This window comes from Typopeltis vanoorti, chromosome 1 (genome assembly GCF_054136105.1).
Source record: "Typopeltis vanoorti isolate ZY-2024b chromosome 1, IOZ_Tvanoo_1.0, whole genome shotgun sequence".
Classification (NCBI taxonomy): Eukaryota; Metazoa; Arthropoda; class Arachnida; order Uropygi; family Thelyphonidae; genus Typopeltis; species Typopeltis vanoorti.
In genome coordinates this window covers 72672588-72694276 of record NC_143549.1, presented here as the reverse complement: position 1 = coordinate 72694276, position 21689 = coordinate 72672588, and the positions used below count along the sequence as shown (strand labels likewise).

At 37.9% G+C, this 21689-nt stretch overlaps 1 protein-coding gene across 4 annotated transcripts in view; it reads left to right on the top strand.

Annotated features, from left to right (window-relative positions):
* The window catches only part of LOC150110083 (contactin-like), a 690381-nt gene that overhangs the window by 160202 nt on the left and 508490 nt on the right, over positions 1 to 21689 (top strand). For all 4 annotated transcript variants that reach the window (XM_090391236.1, XM_090391210.1, XM_090391218.1 and 1 more), the window contains exon 7: positions 18774 to 18960. In XM_090391236.1, the coding sequence (XP_090247362.1) occupies positions 18774 to 18960 (187 nt within the window). The remainder of the gene's footprint in view (positions 1 to 18773; positions 18961 to 21689) is intronic.

Here is a 21689-nt window from a genome sequence, read left to right as displayed (position 1 = left end):
CCGTTTCTTAATAAGCCACCCATAACCTTGTCATCATCATCATCTCAAATACCCTGATGTATATAAAATATTGTGTGATTGTGATATTTTGGGCAGACAGACAAATCTGTCAAATTGCTTATGGAAGAACACATGAGCGACATTACTTACAAGAGACAGCGAGCCAGTGCATTATCAAGTCATATCCTTTTCTCGGCTAATCCTAATGATGAAAGCCAAAGACGCAAAGTCTGCTGGGAAAAATCTACTAACATCTTCCATTGCAATGATGAACTAGAGAGAAAAATCGCAGAATCTAGGGAAATCATCTTCAATCCTGTTCATCTAAATAATAACTTGAGCTACAACCTCCCAGATACTCGTAGACAGGCTTATACGTTGGTTATGCATTATTAAATTACTTAAGGATTTGAACAACGTAGATACGAATATAAATAAAATTGCACTTTAATAAATATTTCCGATATTTCGGCAATGTCACGGTGCCATTTTCAAAAGGAACTTACAAAAAAAGGCACATGCACATAGGCACTACAACACGGTAACTTAGAATGAAGAGATAAAGCTATCATTCTCTTAAACGTCCTGATGGTGCCCTCTAGCAGTCTAAGTAGGTGTTCTTGGCCGTTGGGGCTGAAGGTCTGCTGATGTAAGCCTCCCAAATTTGGGGCAGTCGCATATAACCAAATTTGTTGAAGTTTGGAGAGTTCCTTTGGGCTGAGGCTGATTCCATAAATAGTCTTTCAAATTTGTATTTGCTACGGTGTATTACTGTAGCTTTCTTCCACCGTATTCTGTGGCGTATATCTAGAGCATGGTCTGCAAGACCAAAATGGCTGTACTTTTGAAAACGGATGTAGTCGTGTTCAGAAATTCTGATATTCGCTGTCCTGCCTGTTTGGCCAAAGTAAGACAGTTTACAACTTCAAGGGACCTGGTATACACTAGGTAGATCTAGGGGAAGTGGTTGGTCTTTGGTGGAGTGGATAAGGGATGCCAATTTTCTGTGAGGCCTGTAACAGGAGGTCAGGTCATGTTTTTTAAAATTTTGGTGATTTTTTCCAAGGTGCCTGGGATGTAGGGAATGGTGATGGATTTAGAGTAATCCTTGTTGTGGAGGAGGGGGGAGGGCTGTGGTTTGTAGGTTTTAATATTATTTGGATTTTTTTGGGGAGTAGCCATTGGCTGAGAAAGTGTTAAGGATGTGATTTAGTTCAGTGTTTAGGGCCATGTTGTTAGAACAGATTAGTTTAGCCCTGTTGTATAGTGTTTTCACCACTCCATATTGTTGTGAGGGGGGGGGGATTGTTGGTGAATGTATCTGCCTGTATGGGTGGGCTTTCTATAAACTGAGAAAACCAAGGTTTCATCAGGCTGGTGGGTGACTAGTGTGTCTAGGAAAGGGAGGCTGTTGTTTTCCTCTTTTTCCAGGGTGAACTTGATTCTGGAGTGTTGGTTGTTTAAGTGTGTTAAGAAGGAGAGGAGTGTTTCAGAGCCATGTGGCCAAATAGCAAACACATCATCAAGTAGCGAAGCCCATGGTTGGTTTTTGTGGGTCAGAAGCTAAGGCTTTTATTTTTCTTTTTTTTTTTTTCTAAGGTCTCCATAAAGAAATTGGCCAAGGGTGGGAAGAGTGGTGAACCCATGGCTGTCCCCTCTGGAGACCTTTGAAGAAAAAGCCTTAGCTTCTGCCCCACAAAAACTAACCACATGGCTTCGCTATGTTGATGATGTTCGCTATTTGGCCACATGGCTCTGAAACACTCCTCTCCTTCTTAAAACACTTAAACAACCAACACCCCAGAATCAAGTTCACTCTGGAAAAAGAGGAAAACACCAGCCTGATAAAACTTTGGTTTCTCAGTTTATAGAAAACCCACCCATACAGACAGATACATTCACGAACAATCCCCCCCCCCCTGCCCTCACAACAATATGGAGTGGTGAAAACACTATACAACAGGGCTAAACTAATCTGTTCTAACAACATGGCCCTAAACACTGAACTAAATCACATCCTCAGCACTTTCTCAGCCAATGGCTACTCCCCCCAAAAAATCCAAATAATATTAAAACCTACAAACCACATCCCCCTCCCCCCTCCACAACAAGGATTACTCTAAATCCATCACCATTCCCTACATCCACGTCACCTTGAAAAAAATCAACAAAATTTAAAAAAAACATGACCTGACCTCCTGTTACACAGGCCTTACAGAAAATTGGCATCCCTTATCTGCTCTACCAAAGACCAACCACTTCCCCTAGATCTACCTGGTGTATACCAGGTCCCTTGAAGTTGTAAACTGTCGTGCTTTGGACAAACCGGCAGGACAGTGAATATCAGAATTTCTGAACACAAGGACTACATCCGTTTTCACAAGTACAGCCATTCCGGTCTTGCAGACCATGCTCTGGATAAATGCCATACTCCTTGAACTCTTTGACTGTTCTCGCTCTCACCTCTCCATCAGGCAATGCATTCCATGGTTCAACCACCCTCCACGAAAGAAACCACTCCTCACTCTCTTGCTCACAGTTTCCTTTCATAACTTCCAGGGATGGCCACTTGTCATCACACCTTCCTGCTGTGCAACCAAGTGAAGAACTCCCCAGTGTCAACCCTGTAACCATCTCTCAACAGTTTAAAAATCTCAATCATATCACCTCTCCTTCTTCTTCTATCCACCATCTTTCCCTCATCTAATGCTCTTGCAACTTTATCATAAAAGGATAGCATATTGCTAAAACAAGAGCGCTCCCCTTCACAAATCCATGTCGACTCTCACAGGTAACATTACCCTCATCTGCCCAATGCTGTATATGGTCTTTCACTACTTTCTCCAAGATCTTACTAACTACTGATGACACATAAACTGGTCTATAATTAGACACTTCCAGTCTGTTACCACCCTTATGCAATGGCACTCTCTTACCTTCCTTCCATCATGGGCACCTTTAAAGTAGCCAGACTTTCATTGAAAAGCCAGGTCAAAGACACTGTCAGTTGCCTAGCACATTCTCTCAAAACTTGTGGTGAATATACCATCCAGTCCAACAGCTTTACTGACATCCAGAGTACTCAGTGTTTGAAACACACTCTCCTCCTGTACCTCTAAACATTGAACCTGCCCTATCCCTCTAGCATTAAAACTGACTCCTCCAGGATGAAATACTCCAATAAAGTATTCATTGAACAATTCTACTGTGTCCTCGGCATCAGTCACTCTATTCCCATTTTTATCCCACAATATCATTCTTCCACAGTCATTTCTCCTCCTACTGCCCACATATCTAAAAAATTCCCTAGGTTTTTCTTTGGATCTTAGGGCCAATCTCCTCTCATGTTCCAGTTTCGTATTCCTTACCATACTAGTCACTCTTCTGGCCTGTGTCTTATATCTCTTCCACAGCCTCTTTTTCACATGCAATGCAATTCTGTTTAATATTGTTTGTCATCCACTTTACTCCAAATTGTGTCCTCTTCTTCACTTGTGGTATACAACTTACCATTGCTGCTAACAAATATTCTTTCATAATTTCCCACGTACTAATGATATCCCGGCCTTCCAATTCCTCCCTCCATGAAACTTCCCCAAGTTGACGTCTTAGACTATTATAATCACCTGCCTTATAATTCCACATACGTTCCCGTCTCTTTGATACTCCTGCATGTCTATTCATTTTCCAAGTCAAAACCATATGGTCACTCTCTGCAACTGGTGGGAGAGATGTCATCTCAGTTATTATCAACTCTTCTGACTATAACCAAATCCAAAACACTCTTGAATCTCTTGTTCCCTCTATTACATGTTGCCTAAGACATTTCTCCCTCAAGAATTCTAGAAATTCCATTCCCTTATTGCTACATGCATCTTCCTCGCCCTAGTTTATATTACTGTAGTTAAAATCTCCCATAACAATCATTCTTCTTGCACTTGCCAAACTCAACTGTCTAAACATTTCCTGGTCCTCATCCTCTGTACTCCTGGGTCTGTAGCAACACCCCACTAAATATCCTGTCTTGCCACCTCTAACTCACACCATATGCTTTCAAAATCATTAGTGTCACTGTCTTCCAAAAGTCTCCACTCTTAGAAGACATTGGTTGTCACTTATCATAAGCAGTACTCCACCACCACGCTTTCCCTTCCTATCCTGCTGAAAAATGCTGTACCCAGCAACTTCTATTCCTGTTTTATATATCGTCTTCTGTCAACCTCGTCTCAGTGATCCCAATAATTTTTGGCCAGGCTGATGCTATCTGCACCACCAATTCCTCTCCCTTATTCCGGATACTCCTGGCATTAGTATATAGCATATAAATGCCATTGTTTCTATACCCAGCATTATCCCCTCTAGACTCCACTGAGTTCAGTGTTGCTTGATGTCATCCCCCTTCTCCCAAGTACCCATTCCCACAAGAATCCACCCCTGCTTCCATCCTCCCTGAGACACATTGACTTTTTTTCAGAACAGCAATCTCTTCAGATGCCTACGTCCTTCCTCATTCAAATGTAAGTGGTCTCTTGCATACAATTCCTCTCTGTCCTCAAACGCACTCAAAGCATCCACATATTCCAGTCCTCTCTTATCACACATTCTAGCTATTATGGCATTCAATATTACCGCTCATCTGCTCAGGTTGTCGTTATCATACCTAGGCAACCCACACTATCTTTCCTCTCTGTGTCTTCTTTCGTACCGCCTCAAGCAAGAATCTCATATCTCTCGCTGCCGTATTTACACCACCACCACTCAAGTCATTTGTTCCCACCATCAGAATCAACTCATCCACCCTTTCACCTCTCTTAACTGCCAAAACCACCCTTTCTATCGTTCCTCCTGGCAAACACTCCTCATGCATCCTATCTTGAACACCATGGATCATTGAGTCCCCATACATTATACCTCTTACCATTCCCTCTCTCCTACTGTTTTCATTTTCTGCTCTTCTTGCACTCCCATACTTCTCTCTCATTCCGTATCTCCTACTGTTTCCATTCTCTCCTCTTCTAGCATTCCCATACCCTCTCTCATTCCCTCTCTCCTACTGTTTCCATTTTCTCATCTTCTAGCACTCCCATACCTCTCTCACTCATTCCATTCTCTCCTCTTCTAGGACTGCCATACTTCTCTCTCATTCCGTCTCTCCTACTGTTTCCATTCTCTCCTCTTTTAGCATTTCCATACCTCTCTCTCATTCCATCTCCCATACTGTTTCCATTCTATCCTCTTCTAACACTTCCATACCTCTCTCTCCTGTTTCCATTCTCTCCATTTCCATATCCAATTCCATTCTCTCCTCTTTTATCATTCACAAAATTCTCTCCTCTTTTATCATTCACAAAATTCTCTCTTCTCCTATCATTCCCAAAACTCTCTCTCTCTCTCTCCCCCCCCTACTCAGATTTGCCTTACATTTATTCTCTTCCATTCTTCTAATCTCATCTTTTATACTTATCATACTTCTCCCAAGACATTCCACCTCCTCCTCCTCCTTCAGCTCCTCTATCTCCCTCTGCTGGTCAGTCACTCTAAATTGAAATTCACTCTCCCAGACAAAACCATCTAAACTTTCACAGTCACTCATGCCTTCTTCACTATCAACTATTATTTTCTTATTTACATTTTTTTCTTCATTCTCTCCTATCACACTGCTCATCTTCCTGTATTAATTTCCCATTCCAGGAGCAACAAGGTCGGTTATTGAGATATCTGCTGCACTTATTTTCTCCCATTGCCTGCGCTTTAAAGACACACATACCCCCATCCTCTCTCTCACAAGCCTGACATCCAATTCCTGAGACACATACATGCCGCAAATACTGCATGCCACAAACTCCCTTATTATATTGCTTATAATAGAGTGCCCAAATGGCGGAGGACTTGGCAACATGCCATTTGCGACTGCAGCTGAATCCGCCATCATTCGTTACTGCCGAGGGATTACTAGCGTAATCGTTAATTATCCAAAATCAAAAATAAATAAACGCTAAATAAGTAAACAATTACAAGCAAAACAAAACATTAAGTACACTAAATAAAATGAAATAAAACTAAATACAGTAATGAAAACTTAGCTTCGTCTTGTCTTCCACCGTTATGCATCCGCCCTGTCTTCTCGGTAAACAAAATACACAATATTCTGACAGCACTAACTTCAAAAAAACAACCACCATAGTACACTCGTATTCCAGAGAAACAATTTAGCAACTCAAAAACGTAAAAAAAATTAACTATACACCGATTAAAAACTCACTTTCTTCAGCACAGCTCAAATTCCCTGCCACATGCTACGGCGAAAGTCAGTAGCAATTCTCCAAGGCCAAAAATCACACAGACACACTAAGTTATTAAAAATAACCAGTAGTATATTAAATTTAAAGTAATATCACCAATCATTACTCAAAATAGCACTTATCTTTTCTGGAGCTCTTTTCTAACACTAAATCAAATAATTAATTAAACATTGTTTATCCTAACTTTACCAGTATTCTTTTCATTAAATCAACATGTGTGTTGTGACAAGTAACTGGATTGTAAAGATATAGTGGAAAGTTGAGAACAGCATGCTAAGAGTACATGGAGAAGATGGTAGGGAGAAAGGGTAGAGTGAGATGAGCTTGACAATTGAGAACTGTATGCTGATTTTCCAACTGTAATTAACATCATCATCATCATCCTCATCAAATTCCTGCCATATACCCTCAAGGGGTGTACAGGGTATGATAGTACTACATGAAAAATTTACATCATTACAAACTTCCTATCTACAATTTTCATCCAAATCAGTCTGTTATTTGTCAAGACTTCAACATTATCAGCTCTTATATTTCTATCATCTAAGGCACTTTGTACTATATCGATCCACTTCTATCTTGGTCGTCCTCTGGGTCTTTTTCCTACCAACCTGGCAGAGAACACTTGTTTTACTAATCTTTCCTTGCCCATTCTGTTTAAGTGACCTACCATCTGAGATTAGCTCTCCTAATACATTCCTGGATGCTGACAATGTCAAGTTCTTTCCTAATATCCTCATTTTTAATATGATATTGCCATTGATGCCATCTGTTCATGCCCTTAGTCTTTCTCAGGACTCTCATATCTGCAGTCTCTAGTCTTTGGTCAAGTGTTTTACTTCTGACCCAGCTCTCAGATCCGTAAGTTAAAACTGGTTTGAACACTGTCTTGTATATAGCTTTAGTGTTCCAACTAATTTCTCTCTTATTCCATATGAATTTATTCAATTGACTTCCTACCAGCTTTGTTGATTCTGTTGTCTATTTCCATATTTAATTTACCATTTTTACTAAAAATCATGCCTAAATAGCTGAAATGTTTTACTTATTCCACAGGTTCTCCATTTGCAATGCAGTTGACATTTTCAACGATTCTGCTTATTTTCATTGTTTTTGTCTTTTTATTGCCGCCCTTCATATCGTATCTATTACAACAGTTATTCAATTTAGTCAGGGAATCTTGCAGACTAGTAGCGGATTTATTTAGAAGTATAACATCGTCCTCATAATGCAAAGAGCTGACATTAACATCTCCAATTTTGATATCATGTTTAATACCTTCATAATATGATCCATGGATTTCGCAAAGGCTTTTGATAGAGTACCTCATGATAAGTTGACAGTCAAACTAGAGCAGATGGAGTTGGATATTAGATTAGTACATTGGATTGGAGACTGGCTATCTGATAGGTATCAACAAGTTGTGTATGGGGGTGCAATATACAGGAAAAGGAAAGTCACTAGTGGAGTGCCTCAGGGGTATGATTTAGGGCCATTACTGTTTAACTTGTATATTAACGATATTGGCAAAGATTTGGATGAAGATATTTAGTTGTTTGCAGATGATGCAAAGTTGGGATGAACCATAAAGAGTAGTGAAGATGTTGTGGTCTTACAAGAAGACTTGAATAAATTGAGTGATTGAGCACGGAAATGGGGATGTGAGTTCAATGTTGCAAAATGTAAGGTTTTAAAATTTGGAAAACAAAGATGGGATGCAGAATTTATGCTTGGTGAGAATATATTGTTGGAGGTAGAGGACATAACAGATCTGGGGGTGGTAGTGGATAAGGATATAAAATTTAGGGGACACATCGCCAAAATTGTGAAGACAACACAAAGGCTTCTGGGAATGATGCAGAGGACACTGACGTGTAGAAGTAGAGATTCTTGTTCTGTTGCATAAGGCTTTGATTAAGCCACACATGGACTATTGTGCCCAGATTTAGTCACCGGGTTTCCAGAAGGATGAAGAGATGTTGGAAAGGGTCCAAAGGCGACTGACTAAGGTAGTTTCTGACCTCTGCAATGTCGAGTATGAGGAAAGATTGAGAAGATGTAATTTGCAGAGTATGGTGGAGAGTAGGAAAAAGGGAGATATGATAGAGACCTACAAGTTGGTAAGGGGTTGTTATAGGATCAATGCTGGAGAAGTTTTATAGAGAATAGTGGGAGATCAGGGGAGAACCAGAGGTCATCCCTGGAAACTGTATAAAGAGGGTGTAGTAGGAGAGTGAGAGGCAGGTTTTTTTCGTGCAGAGTTGTGAATGATTGGAATGCCTTGCCTGAGAGTGTGGTGGCTGCAAAGAGTTTGAGTGTGTTTAAGACATGGTATGATGAAATGTGTGTGTGTGATAAAAGGGACCTCCCAGATGAGTCTTTGACTCCTTGAGGTCTTAGGGTAATAATAATAATAATAGATAATAAATAACAGAGGAGAATAATGTACATCCTTGTCTCACACCAGATTTAACATTAAACCAGCTACCTGAACTATGCAATGCAGCTACCTGTACTTGAGTTCTAACTGCTGATTTACAACTCAAATAAAACTAAGTATTGCTTGATATAATGCCCCATTGACATCATATAACTGTAGCATATTGAATAGCTTGGCATCTTGTCACATGCCTTTTCCAGATCGACAAAACATAAATACAGATCTTTGTATATACCCTTGATTTCTCAACTATTTCTCGTAAAGCGAAGATCTGAATCCTGACAGCCTCTATTTGGCCTAAATCCAGCTTGTTCTTCACCAAGCTTTTCTTCCACAATTCTTCTTAACCTTTTCTCAAGTATGCTTACATAAATCTTACCAGGAACACTCAGTAGGGAAATAACTCTGTAATTCTGATTCAGTTTTATTTCCTTTTGTATATATGGGTACTATGAGAGCTCTACTGCAATCAGCTGGAATTTGTCACTCTCTCCAGGCCTTCTGAACTATGCAGTGCAGCCACTGTAAGACTTTTATACCATCTATTTCAGCATTCCTAGTTGAATTTTATCCACTCCTGCTGCCTTTCCATATTTCAAGCCTTGGATGGCTTTTTCTATCTCAAGTATGGATATGTATTCCTGACTGAATGTCTGTTGAGTGTTTTTTACTACTGTAAAAAACACTGTGTTCCAACACTGCTTGTTTCATTTAGCAATTTTTCGAAGTAGTTACTCCAGACTTCAAGGATATCTTTTTCTCCTGTTTTCATGTCACCTTTATCATCTCTAACTCCTTTTACAGTGCTCTTTCTTCCATTTCTAAGCTTCTTAAACAACTTCCAGAATATTTTGCCAACTGTTAACTTATAACTTAACACATTTGCTGCCACACTACTTTGCCATAGTCTGTTCCCATATGTGAGCAATTTCACTTCTTCAAGGTCAGTATGGTAATCTCGTTGCCGGTGGTAAGCATCATACGAGTATACTCGTAGTTGGCTTGTGCAGAGCATTTACCATCTATGAGAATACACAGTTTTGATGCAAGCTCCACAAGCCAAGCGTTTTCACTTCTTCAAGGTCAGTACAGTAATCTCGTTGCCGGTGGTGAGTGTCATATGAGTATACTCGTAGCTGGTTTGTGTAGCTGGTTTACCAACTACGAGTATACTCATAGTTGGCAGCAAACGTGTTAAATATAGACTATATATTGCTATATATGAAGGTTTTGAACAGCTTTTCTATCAGCACCAGGTCATATGTTTTTTCTAGATCTACAAACCTTAAATACAGATCATTATAATGTTCCAATGATTTCCCAAATTTGTGTCTTAAAATGAATATTTGAACCTGAAAACCTTGCTATATTCTCATGATTTCTCAAATATATGGCTTAAAATAAAGATCTGAATATGACAACCTCAATATGGCTTGCACACAACTTGTTCTTCTCCAAGTTTCTCCTCTAAGTTTCTCTTAAGAGGCTAAAATTCTTCTTAGTCTCTTATCAATTATGCTTGCATAAATTTTAAAGGAATACTCAGTAGAGAAATTCCTCTGTAATTGTTACATTCATTTTATTTTCCTTTTTTAGATCAGTACTATGAGAGCTTCACTCCATTCATAATAATGCACTCTAGACCTTCTCAATTATGCACTACAGCCACTGTAAAACTTCTATTCCTCATTATTTGAGCATATTATTGTTCCCAGAACTCCATGGAGTCAAAAACTCATTTTGAGAGATTTACTCATGTCACATACACAGTTCATCATGCTGTGTGTTAAGTACATTCAACTTCTCTGCAGATACCACACACACTCTCAAGCATTGCATTCAAATCATTCACCACTCTCCATTCAAAAAACTTGCTTTTCACTGCTTTGCTCACCCTTCTTATGCAGCTTCTGGGGAAGACCTCTTATTCTCCTGCCATTCTCTGAAAAACCTCTTCAACATTAATCAATAAAAACCCCTTGTCAACTTAAACAAGGGATTTTTATTATATCATATTCTATCATATCATCACCCCAACTTCTCCTACCCACTCATCATCATCTGTTCACTATTTTTGAGAAGTCTTATGTTGTTAATGGCACTTGATTTTCACAGCACTTGCTTAATTGCCCCATTTGACTCCAATGTGGTTGACCTCATGAGTACTGCTATTGTGTTCTGTTTAAAGAAGGCAAGATTCAAAATTTCAGTTAAAAAAATCAGTAACAATTCTCCAAGGACATCCACAGATACCTTATCTGATGCTTGGTGATGTACCACACCAATCCTTGCCATGTATTACTGTTGCATGCTTTTCTGGAGGCTTCAGCTCTCTGAAGATCAGTCACTCCACACACGCACGCACGCACGCACGCACGCACTATCCATCCATCCATCCATCTTATTGATGGTCTACCCTTCCTCTTTTTCAGGAACTTTACCTTCATTACTGTTCTAAGAAGTCCTCTTTCCATCCTTTCAACGTGTCCAAAATATTTCAACATTCTTCTGTCAATATCCTTAAGAAACCTTGAAGTTCTACTGATCTTTTCTAACACCCATCATTTGTATACCTTTCAACAGCATTCTGTAACACCACATCTCAAAAGCAGCTATCCTTTTCTTATCTGACTTCTTTAGGTTCCAAGTCTCACATCCATAGTTGCTGTTGGAAAAACAACTGCATCCAAAATTTTCAACTTTGTTCCCATGGAGATAGAACCATCCTTCCAGATTTTAAGCAAGTCTCCAACTGTTGTTTTAGCCATTCCTAATCTTCTTCTGACATCTTTTGAACAGCAATTCTTCACATAAATAATGGATCCCAGGTACTCGAACTTGCTGACTTCCTCAATTCTTTCTCCATTAAGGTTCACTTGTTTCTCAAGAGCTTCCCTGTTTGTATTTCCTTTGAGAACCTAATCTTTGTCTTGCTAGGATTGAGTTGAAGTCCTCTGTTATTGCCGATCTTGTTAATTTGTCAAGAATGTGGCCTAGTTCTTCCTTGTCATTACAGAGGACTACATTATCATCAGTATACTGCTTATTACTGATCAATATACCACCTATCACAATTCCTTTCTTGAGCGCATCCAGTTCTGTATACATGATATCCTCAGCATAGATACTAAACAAGTGAGGAGAAACTAAACATCCTTGCCTAACTCCCTTTTTAGCCTGAAGCCAATCCATTAATATCCAACACTTATTCTTACCATGGTTTCTTGTTCCCCCGTATGAGTTGCCCATCAACCTGATAATGTGTTGAAGAAAACCCATTATTTTCATTACTTCCCACAGTTTCACAGGCTGAAGTCAAAAGTTTTAGAGTAGTCTAAGAAACACATTACCATAGGGAGTCTAAATTCTTTATACTTTCCTATGATCTGTCTAAGGCAAAGGATCTGATCTCTGGTACCCTTACCTTTCCTAAAACCTGATTATTCCTCAGACATCACTGCTTCAACTTTGGCCTCAATTCTATTTAGAATGTCTAATAAAATCTTGCTTCCATGAAGATTAAACTAATAGTTCTATAATTCTTGCAATCTTTCATATCTCCCTTCTTATGTAATGGTATGAAAACTGACTTCTTCCAGTTTTATTTATTCTTCTTCCTTTTCCAACTGCCTTCTTTCAATTAGTTCCCATGTTGAATCTGATAGCCATGAGTCTCTTGGTCTTCTTATTGGGCTGAGATACTTCTTGGTTGTATTCTGTATCACCTTGATTCCTTCCCTAAGCATTTTTGGTGAGTTCTCCTCATTGGTCTTCCAAAATTCATCCAACCAACTTGTTGTTTCTTCTGTGAACTCACTAGGAATTACTCTAACATCCAGTCTATTCTTGGGGGATGTTCCTGACTTGGAAGTTTTCAGAGTCTTAGTCTTTCTTTGGCTCTTACTAGCTGATAGTCTGTACCATAGTCTGCTCCAGGACAAGTGTGCACATCAGTGGTTCTTGTCTTCCACTGCTGGAGAGCCAGGATTAATTAGTCTGGTGCCTTGACCTATCACTGTTAGATGTCCAAGTATAGGTTCATTGTGGGTGTTTCTGGAAGCAGGTACTGGGAACAAGGAATATATTAGCATGGCATATTCCAACAGTCTTTCACTATGGGTGTTACTTTCACCTAGACCAAACATGCCACACTCAGGCTAACTCTCATACTCTTTCCACTTTTGCATTCAAGTCCTCCCAAGATCTAAAGTACATCTTTCCTTGGTGGGCAGTCTAAGGCATTCTGTAAGTTTTCATAGAATTCATCACTCTCTTCATCAGACTTTTTCATGAGCCTTAAGTCTAACACACAAAGTATTCTGTTATTAATGGAGGTTATAACCAAGAAGGATTCTTGCTTGAACTGTCTTCAGTATCACAGCTACCCCATTATGCTTTGAGTCACCTCCTGAATAAACTGCTAGCTTACCATCCTGTCTTTTGAAGTGACCTTCTCCATTCCATCTAGTCTCTGTAATTCCTAGGATGTCAATTTTATACATTTCCATCTCTTTGCAGACAATCTCAAGAGTATCCATCTGTAGATCCCAAACATTCCATGTGCCTATATAAAATTCACTTCTAAGATTAATCCTATACTTCTGTGTTTCTCATTCACAACATCATGACTTTTGTTGGAGACTACAATATACTTCTTGAACAGGACCCTCTACCTAAGCCTTAAATGCAGCTCTGATTATTCTGTGTGACAACCAATGCAGCATGAGATGCATTATAAGGCACAACCATATTAGCATTTTGGAGTAAAGTCACTGCAAGAAAAAAGCGGCAGAGGCCCTTTCCACATAGCTGGGAAGTTTTGTTCCCAATTCATCCCACGTTGGTCAGATTGGTTGGGACTTCCACCTACCAGGTAATGAAGACTCCTCCTGCATAAGACAAAATGAAATACCAAAATAGGAAAGAGTCATCCCTAGCCCTCGAATACTCTAATAGCATTGAGGGGAAGGAGCAAGAAGAAAAGAAAGAAGTTAAGAAAAAATGAGAGGGAACAGTCTACCGATAATATAACAGATGTATATTACATAAAGTAAGGCATGGTTCAACATTGGGTACCTCAGGTATGCCATGCCTTCATTTACTCACTAAAGAGTGAGCCCTTGAGGAATCCTATCCACTAGACTCTGTGAATTGCATCTTCTCAACCTTGCTTCATACTCAACATTCCAGAGACCAGAAACAACCTTAACCAGTCACCTCTGGAACTTTCCAAAACTTCTTCATCCTTTTGAACTTTCCTTCATAATATGATGCATATATGTAATGAATAACTGTGGAGATAATAGACACCCTTGTCCATTATATCCTTTCAAGCCTGAATATCAGGCTTATGCAACAAGCCTTATATTCAGTCAGGCTTGTTGCACACCTGACTGAATATCAAACTATCTGCCTGTATCTGCTTTAATTCTAACTGCTGACTTACAACTTAAATAGAGAATCCCATTTACACCATATAACTGTAGCATTTTGAAGATCTTTCCTCTTGGCACCTTGCCACATGCCTATTCCAGATCATCAAAATTTAAATACAAGTCCTTGTTATATTCCCAAGATTTCTCAACTATTTGTCTTAAAGTGAAAATCTGTGAAATTTATTAAGCCATTGTAAAACTTTTATACCTCCATATTTGAGCATTTCTGGCTGAATTTCATCTACTCCAGCTGCTTTCTACATTTCAGATTTTTGATGACTTTTCTACTTCAAGTATGGATATGTATTCCTGACTGTATTCCTGTTGATAGTTTTCTTTTCCATCATGCTGACATTCCTTGTTTCATTTAGCAGTCTTTCAAAGTAATTATTTCAGACATCTAAAATATCATTATCTTCAAGGTTTATTTTTCACTTGGTTAGAGTATAAAAAATTTAGTTTAACCCAGTCCTGAAGATACTTTCAGGTGCAAACTTTGTTTGCTCACACTTGGATAAAGGATTAAACTAAATTTATTTTATCATTATCTTCAGTTTTCTACCTTGCTGATTAAATATACAACAAGAACCAGCTTTTCCATTCCTTTTGTCAGCTATATTTTCTATTGACTCAAATTCCTCCACTTCCTTAGGAGATTCTTATTTTGCTAAATGGGCACATATCTGTGCCTACTGTAGGTAGATATTCCATACAATGGGTAGCTATTGTTGGCACTGAGAGTAATTACTTGGTGTGATGTGATGTGAATGAACTTTATAAATTATTCAAATGGAACAAAGCAGTTTTATAAAGATTTGCTTAGTAGAGGCAAAGTTTTTATTTATTTTTTAAAATAAATAAAAATAAAAGATAAATAAAATTGGAAAGATAAATAAAATTTTCCAATTTGCAAAAATTGGATTTTGAAAATTGGAAAGAGTGCAGCTAAGGAGAATAGAATAAGAGTTGAACTAAGTAACACAACAAAAGTTTGTGTAAAGGAAGAAGATTGCTCACATAGCATTGCTATAGAGTTCAAAGTGGACTATTGTGCTCAAATTTGGTAACATAGTTTTCAATCTGATGGAGAAACATCAGAATGATCCATAAAGGAATGACCAAAAAATATCAGGACTTTGGAATGTTGGTTATGCAGAGTGATTGAGGAAATGTTGATTTCAGAGTTTGATGAATAGGAAAAAAGAGAAGTGAGGTAATACGATAGAGACTTTAAAGTTAGTGAAGAGATTTTACCAGATTATTATTCTTATTATCCCAGGACCCCCATAGATCAAAGACTCATCTAGGATGTCCCTTTTGTCATTCACACACAAACAAATTCAAATCTCTGCAGACACCATGCTTTTAGGCAATGCATTCCAATCATTCGCAACTCTCCATGCAAAAAACCTTCTGCTCACTCCCTTGCTCATATTCTCTTACACAGCATCCACAAATGACCTCTTGTTTCCTCCCTCCCCCCCATCTCCCACCATTTTATGAAAAACTTTTTAATGTTAATCCTATAACAACTCCATACCAACTTGTACATTTGTATGATATCACCTCTCTCTCTCTCTCTTCCTCCTGTTCACTAGACTCTGCAAATTGTATGTTCTCAACCCTTCTTCATGTTCAACATTCCAGAGACCAAAAACTGTATTAGTCAATTGACACTTGACCCATTCGAATATCTATTCATTCTTTTGGAAACCAGCTGACCAAATCCGTGCATAGGAGTCGATATGTGATCTAATCAAGGCCTTATAGAATGGAACTAAAATTTCCTTATTTCTACAAGTCAGTGTTCTCTGCATCATTACCAGAATTGGATGTGTTGTCTTCACAGTTTTGGCAATATGTCTATGAAGCATAAACTCTACATTCCATTTTTGTTTTCCAGTTTTAAAATCTTACACTTTTGCAATATTGAACCGATATCCCCACTCCCATGCTCATTCACTTAGTCTATTCACGTCCTTTTCTAAGACCACAACATCTGCTCTTCTCCTCATTGTTCTTTCCAATACATCATCTGCAAACAGCTGAATACTCTTTTTCTATCATCAGCAGAATTCCACCTACCTTTTTATCCTTTCTATTTTCATGAAATACATCATACCCTTCCATCACTATTCCTGTCAGAATGTGATCCCCATCCAACCATGTCTCATTTATTACAACAATTTTTGGGTTAGCAAACTCAATCAATGCAACCATTTTATTTCTCTCATTTCTTATTTTAACTGGCATTTGTATAGAAGCGTAACAGCTCATTCCTGGATCTATAGCAAGTTTCACTGATATCACTTATTAGATGTGACTTCTTTATACTTTCCTCGAGCCATTTCTTTTTCTTCATATTCATTTCAGAACCTTCTTGAAATCCAGCTGTTTTCCCTACATCCAAGGTCATCCCCCTTCACTTTTTGTCTACATGCACATTCACATCCTCTTGGAGCATCAACCTTTCTCATGGTGTGTTTCCCCCTGTCCATACTGAGTTTCCCTGTTTTCCCATTTGTGTTGCATACGTGTTCTCTTATTCTCCATACTCATGCTAATCACTTCATTCATAAGCATCACCTCAATCTCTCCTTCCTTACTCTCCTGCTGTTTCACATTGCTTCTTACTTGCTCAGATTCATTCTCTGCACTTATTACTTTCCCTTCCAGCAGTAGCTCCAAATTACTCACACCCAAATCATTCAAATGCAGTCCATCATTATTATACAGTTCATTTCTTCCTTCAAACTCATTCCATACATTAACCAACTGCACTCCTTTCTCTTCACTCATTTCTGCTAACATATCATTCATAATTCTTGCACTCCACATCATCTCATCACTGTCATATCTGGTAAACACACTGATTACTTTTCCTATCACACTTTTATCCTTCTCAACAACTTCCTGATATCGAGTATTATATTCTCCTTGTTCTCAGTCAATCATTTGTCCTCCCTACTACCACTACTAGAATAATACTGAAGAGATTATAAAAAAGTGTAGAGTGAGATGAGAAGAATGAGAGGGCATCCCTGGAAGATGTGTAAAGCTGTGGTGACTAAGGAGTAGATTTTTTACCTGAGAGTTGTGGCTCAATTGAATGCATTATGAATGCTGATAGTGTAAGTGACTTCATGATTCAGTATGATAGAAATGTTGTTGGTCAAGTGGACCTCCTATGATGAGTCTGCAGATTCCATGGAAGTTGCTGTAATAATAATAATAATAATGAAATGGTTATATATAAATTATTGTATTTGCAAGTGGAGGGATATTTAGTAAACTGATCTCCCAAAACTGGTAACAGTTGAAGCCATCCATTTTTTTTTTTTTTATGTTAATTCCACATGCAATAGGTTGTAAAATTGAAAGAGTATCAGTGTTCTTTGTGAGTACAAGTTTATTTTAAGTTTGGTTGATGAATCAGAACATTTATCATCAGAAGATGAACTACAGAAATAATGGTTATGGAATGGGACAAGAATTAAAGGCAGAAAAATGGTATTTTGGAGGGAAGAGAAAAGAAATAATGTATTGCATTATTGAATCATTCCATACAAAATGAGTCTGGAGTGTGTTTATTGTTGTGTTTATTTGTTGTTGTTTTACCTGTCTGTTGTGCATCCTTTCAAATCATGTGATGTTTGATTAGTCTGCCAAAGTTTATCCATGTTAAATAATACTGACTTAACAGATATAGGAGAGTGGGCTGAAAAGTTCTGATAAACACCTAGAAGAATAATGATATTAAAGCAACTGATATAACCACAAGAAAGAACATATCTTAAAACCCTTTAGCCCCCCCATGTTTCATCAAACTGTAATAATTTGTTCTTTTTCTTTTAGGATATATGAGAGAGTTGCTTTAATATCATTTTTGTTCTAGGTGTTTATCACACCTTTTCATCCCCCCCCCCCCCAATAGTTATTAGTCATCTTTTTACCCTAATTCAACCTTCATTTATTAATGTAATTATTTTCCTTCATAAACCTTATGTAAATGTGATTTTATGCCTTATCAAATAAAGCAGTGAACAAAGACATATATAAATATAAAAATCCTGCATACAGCATATAAATATCACATGTGTGCATGTATATTGTATTGGTATTATTTTTAAATTGTTTAACTCAACTGTTATTTTTCAGGAAATAACAACATATACTATATATTAATTATAATAATTTTCATTAATGATGATGATGATCAGCTTGTATTTTCACCCATTACAGGGTGAAGTCTTCTCCCATTGTGGGACAGATGGGTCTATTTCTTCCATGGTTAACTCAGTCCATCTTGGAATAATATACATACCTGTTTGTATGAATGAATGAATGTGAAAAACAAGGTGGGATTTGAACTCAGTCTCTTAACTAGAAAGCTGATGCACTAACCACTCAGCCAACCAGGGCAGCAACTTTAACGCTTTCCTATATTTATAGTTATATATAGTAATAGTTATGAATAGTCAACATATAAGCCTTATTTAAATAAGGTTTATATGTTGGCTTTATTTAAATAAAGTAATTTAAATTCCTGCCAGAATTTAAATTACTTTATTTCTGAAGCAAAAATTCATATTTTAGGAGTATAAAAACAGTCCCTCAGTGAGCTATGTCATTAATCCACTAGATGATGTACGTTACACTCAGACTGATGGAACATTAATAATTCATGACCCTCAGCAGTCAATTGATGAAGCAAAATATTACTGCATAGCCTCTAATGAATTTGGAACTATTGTTAGTAAAACAGTTCGGATAGAATTTGAATGTAAGTGAATTAGTCCATTATGAAACTATATTTTTGTGTTTTTAAATTTCATCACATTCATTAACTTTTATATTTTAATTCAATAATGCTATTTCTACATTACCAGTTTTCTTCAGCTGGAAATTATGGACCACTATTGGCTAGCAATGCACAAAATACAGCCTCTCCCAGTTAAGTCAAACTCTCCTTGGCAAGATGCAATCTGTTTCGCAAAGAGGCTCTGTTGACTTCAGAGGATTCCTAGTTGGAGGAAATGTCAACTTTCACCTAGTAGTTCCAAGTGGCATTTTTAGCATGATTTTCATTGCCTAGCAGTACACAACCATCTTGCTTATTAGTGATCATAAGTGGCTGTTGCTATCTTTGGTTCTCAGAGCAGGGATTACAGTTTCTATTCTCTCTTCCAATCTTCCGACATGTGAGCAATACCATCAAGAACATGCCAAACATACTGTGGCGATCCAGAAACTCCACAACATCCAAGGTCATAGCAGTAAAACATTTATGCAGGTTAGCTACCAGATGGTGTATGAGACTGAACTAGATTGTAGCACATTTAAGAAACTTCCTGATTAGCTGACTCATAATCTCACTGCTATCTACACAGTCAGGTCATTCTTGGAGGGAGACTGTGTTTAGTAAGTGAGTGATACTGGAGAGGCCATGTTATGACCTAGAGACTGAATAGACTGCACATACTCTGTATGTGCTACATGGCTAAGAGTCCATCTCCTCCCACACTATGTTTTTCTATTATTTTTCTCTTTGTGAAATATTAACATGACAGTAAACCTAAAGAAATATTGAGTCACTGCAGTTAAAACAAAAACAAATACTCTGTATGTGCTAAGAGTCCATCTCCTCCCACACTATGTTTTTCTATTATTTTTCTCTTTGTGAAATATTAACATGACAGTAAACCTAAAGAAATATTGAGTCACTGCAGTTAAAACAAAAACAAACCCCCTCCAAAAACTTTAAAAAATTACAACTCTGAAAAATCTTACAATTTTTTACCTCCACGTTCATTTTACTGACCTAAATAATGTACACCATCATCTACATACATCTAAACCTGATCTTCAATTTTCATCTTACCCAAATACAACAACAGCAACTGCAACGTATCTTAACAGGCAAGACTACAAAATATGTTTCCTTTTGCTTCACAGATGGTATTTGTGCAATCTGGTGTTCTTTGCCTGAGGATGCCTAATCTTGAATCTCTCCTTTTTGACCTTCTGTAGTGACTTAATATATTCTTGCCTCATTATGTATCATTCATTTGCTGTCTCTACCATTTCCCCAGTTCTGAAAATCATTCTGGTCTTGGCTTCTTATTCCTTGAAGCTTCATTTCCTGCAATCGAAATTCATGTACTTGGTGACTTTAATAGCCCAAACTCTGACTATCTTCATTTTCTCATTCCACTAACTAAGCTGGAAGAGAAGTGGAAGTACTTATAAGCAGCAAGATAAAGCAATTCATTCATTCATCTCCCAACCAGAATTGCTGATCATTCTTTCCACTTATCCAACACTGGATATTTTCTTAACCAGTTGTCCTTCCAAGTCACTGTTGAGATGACTACTCCTTCTGGGAAATTAGATCACAATCTCATTCATGTTTTGTCTTTAGTAGAATATCCTTCTCTCAGCTGTTCCTAACCTGGTGTATTTTGTCACAACAATGATAAGTGGAAAATTTCCAAGATTTTTACTTGTCCTTTCAATGGTCAGACTATTGTTATCATTTTTCAGATCCGAATACTTGTTTGATCTTGTTACAGAGGTTATTCATGTTGGAATGAAGGTTTTCATTCTCTACTCTATTCAAAATTTTAATCCTATATTCAAGTTATGGTTTTCAACACTTTGTGGAAAACCATAACATCAAGCTTCATTCACTGTCTACATCAAGGCCCACATCATTTTCAAATCCATCAATAACAGGACTGAATGTAGAAAAAAGAAAAGTGTCATCCTTGATCACCCATGTTTCATTGATACAAACAAATTTTAGACAAACTGAGTTCTAAGCCTATAATAAATTTAGTTTAATCCTTTATCCAAGTGTGAGCAAACAAAGTTTGCGCCTGAAAGTATCTTCAGGACTGGGGTAAGGTGGTGCAACTCATTGCAAAGGTGGAGCAAGCTACCAACACTCCTATCTCAGTATCTCCCATAATGCAAAACACATCTCCTTGCGGATATGTCTAATGTTATGCATTAAGATAAGGGCCACTACCCAGACTAGTTTCGATCTTCATTGAGGTCTCTTCAGTGGGAGCCAGGCCCAAGTGGAGATACCAGCCAGAAGCATTAGCAAGGTCATCTCTACCTATAGGAGTTGCCAAATGGTGTGCCACCTTTTTAATAAATTACTCTGGATTTAGAGAAAGATGTTGAAAGTTTATTTTTCACTTGGTTAGAGTATAATAAATTTAGTTTAATCCTTTATCCAAGTGTGAGCAAACAAAGTTTGCGCCTGAAAGTATCTTCAGGAGATACTTTCAGGTGTTAAAAAAGGTAGCACACCATTTGGCAACTCCTATAGATAGAGATGACCTGTTAATGCTTCTGCCTAGTATCTCCACTCGGGCCTGGCTCCCACTGAAGAGACCTCAATAAAGGTCGAAACTAGTCTGGGTAGTGGCCCGTCCCTTAATGCATAACATTAGGCATATCCGCAAGGAGATGTGTTTTGCATTATAGGATATACTGAGATAG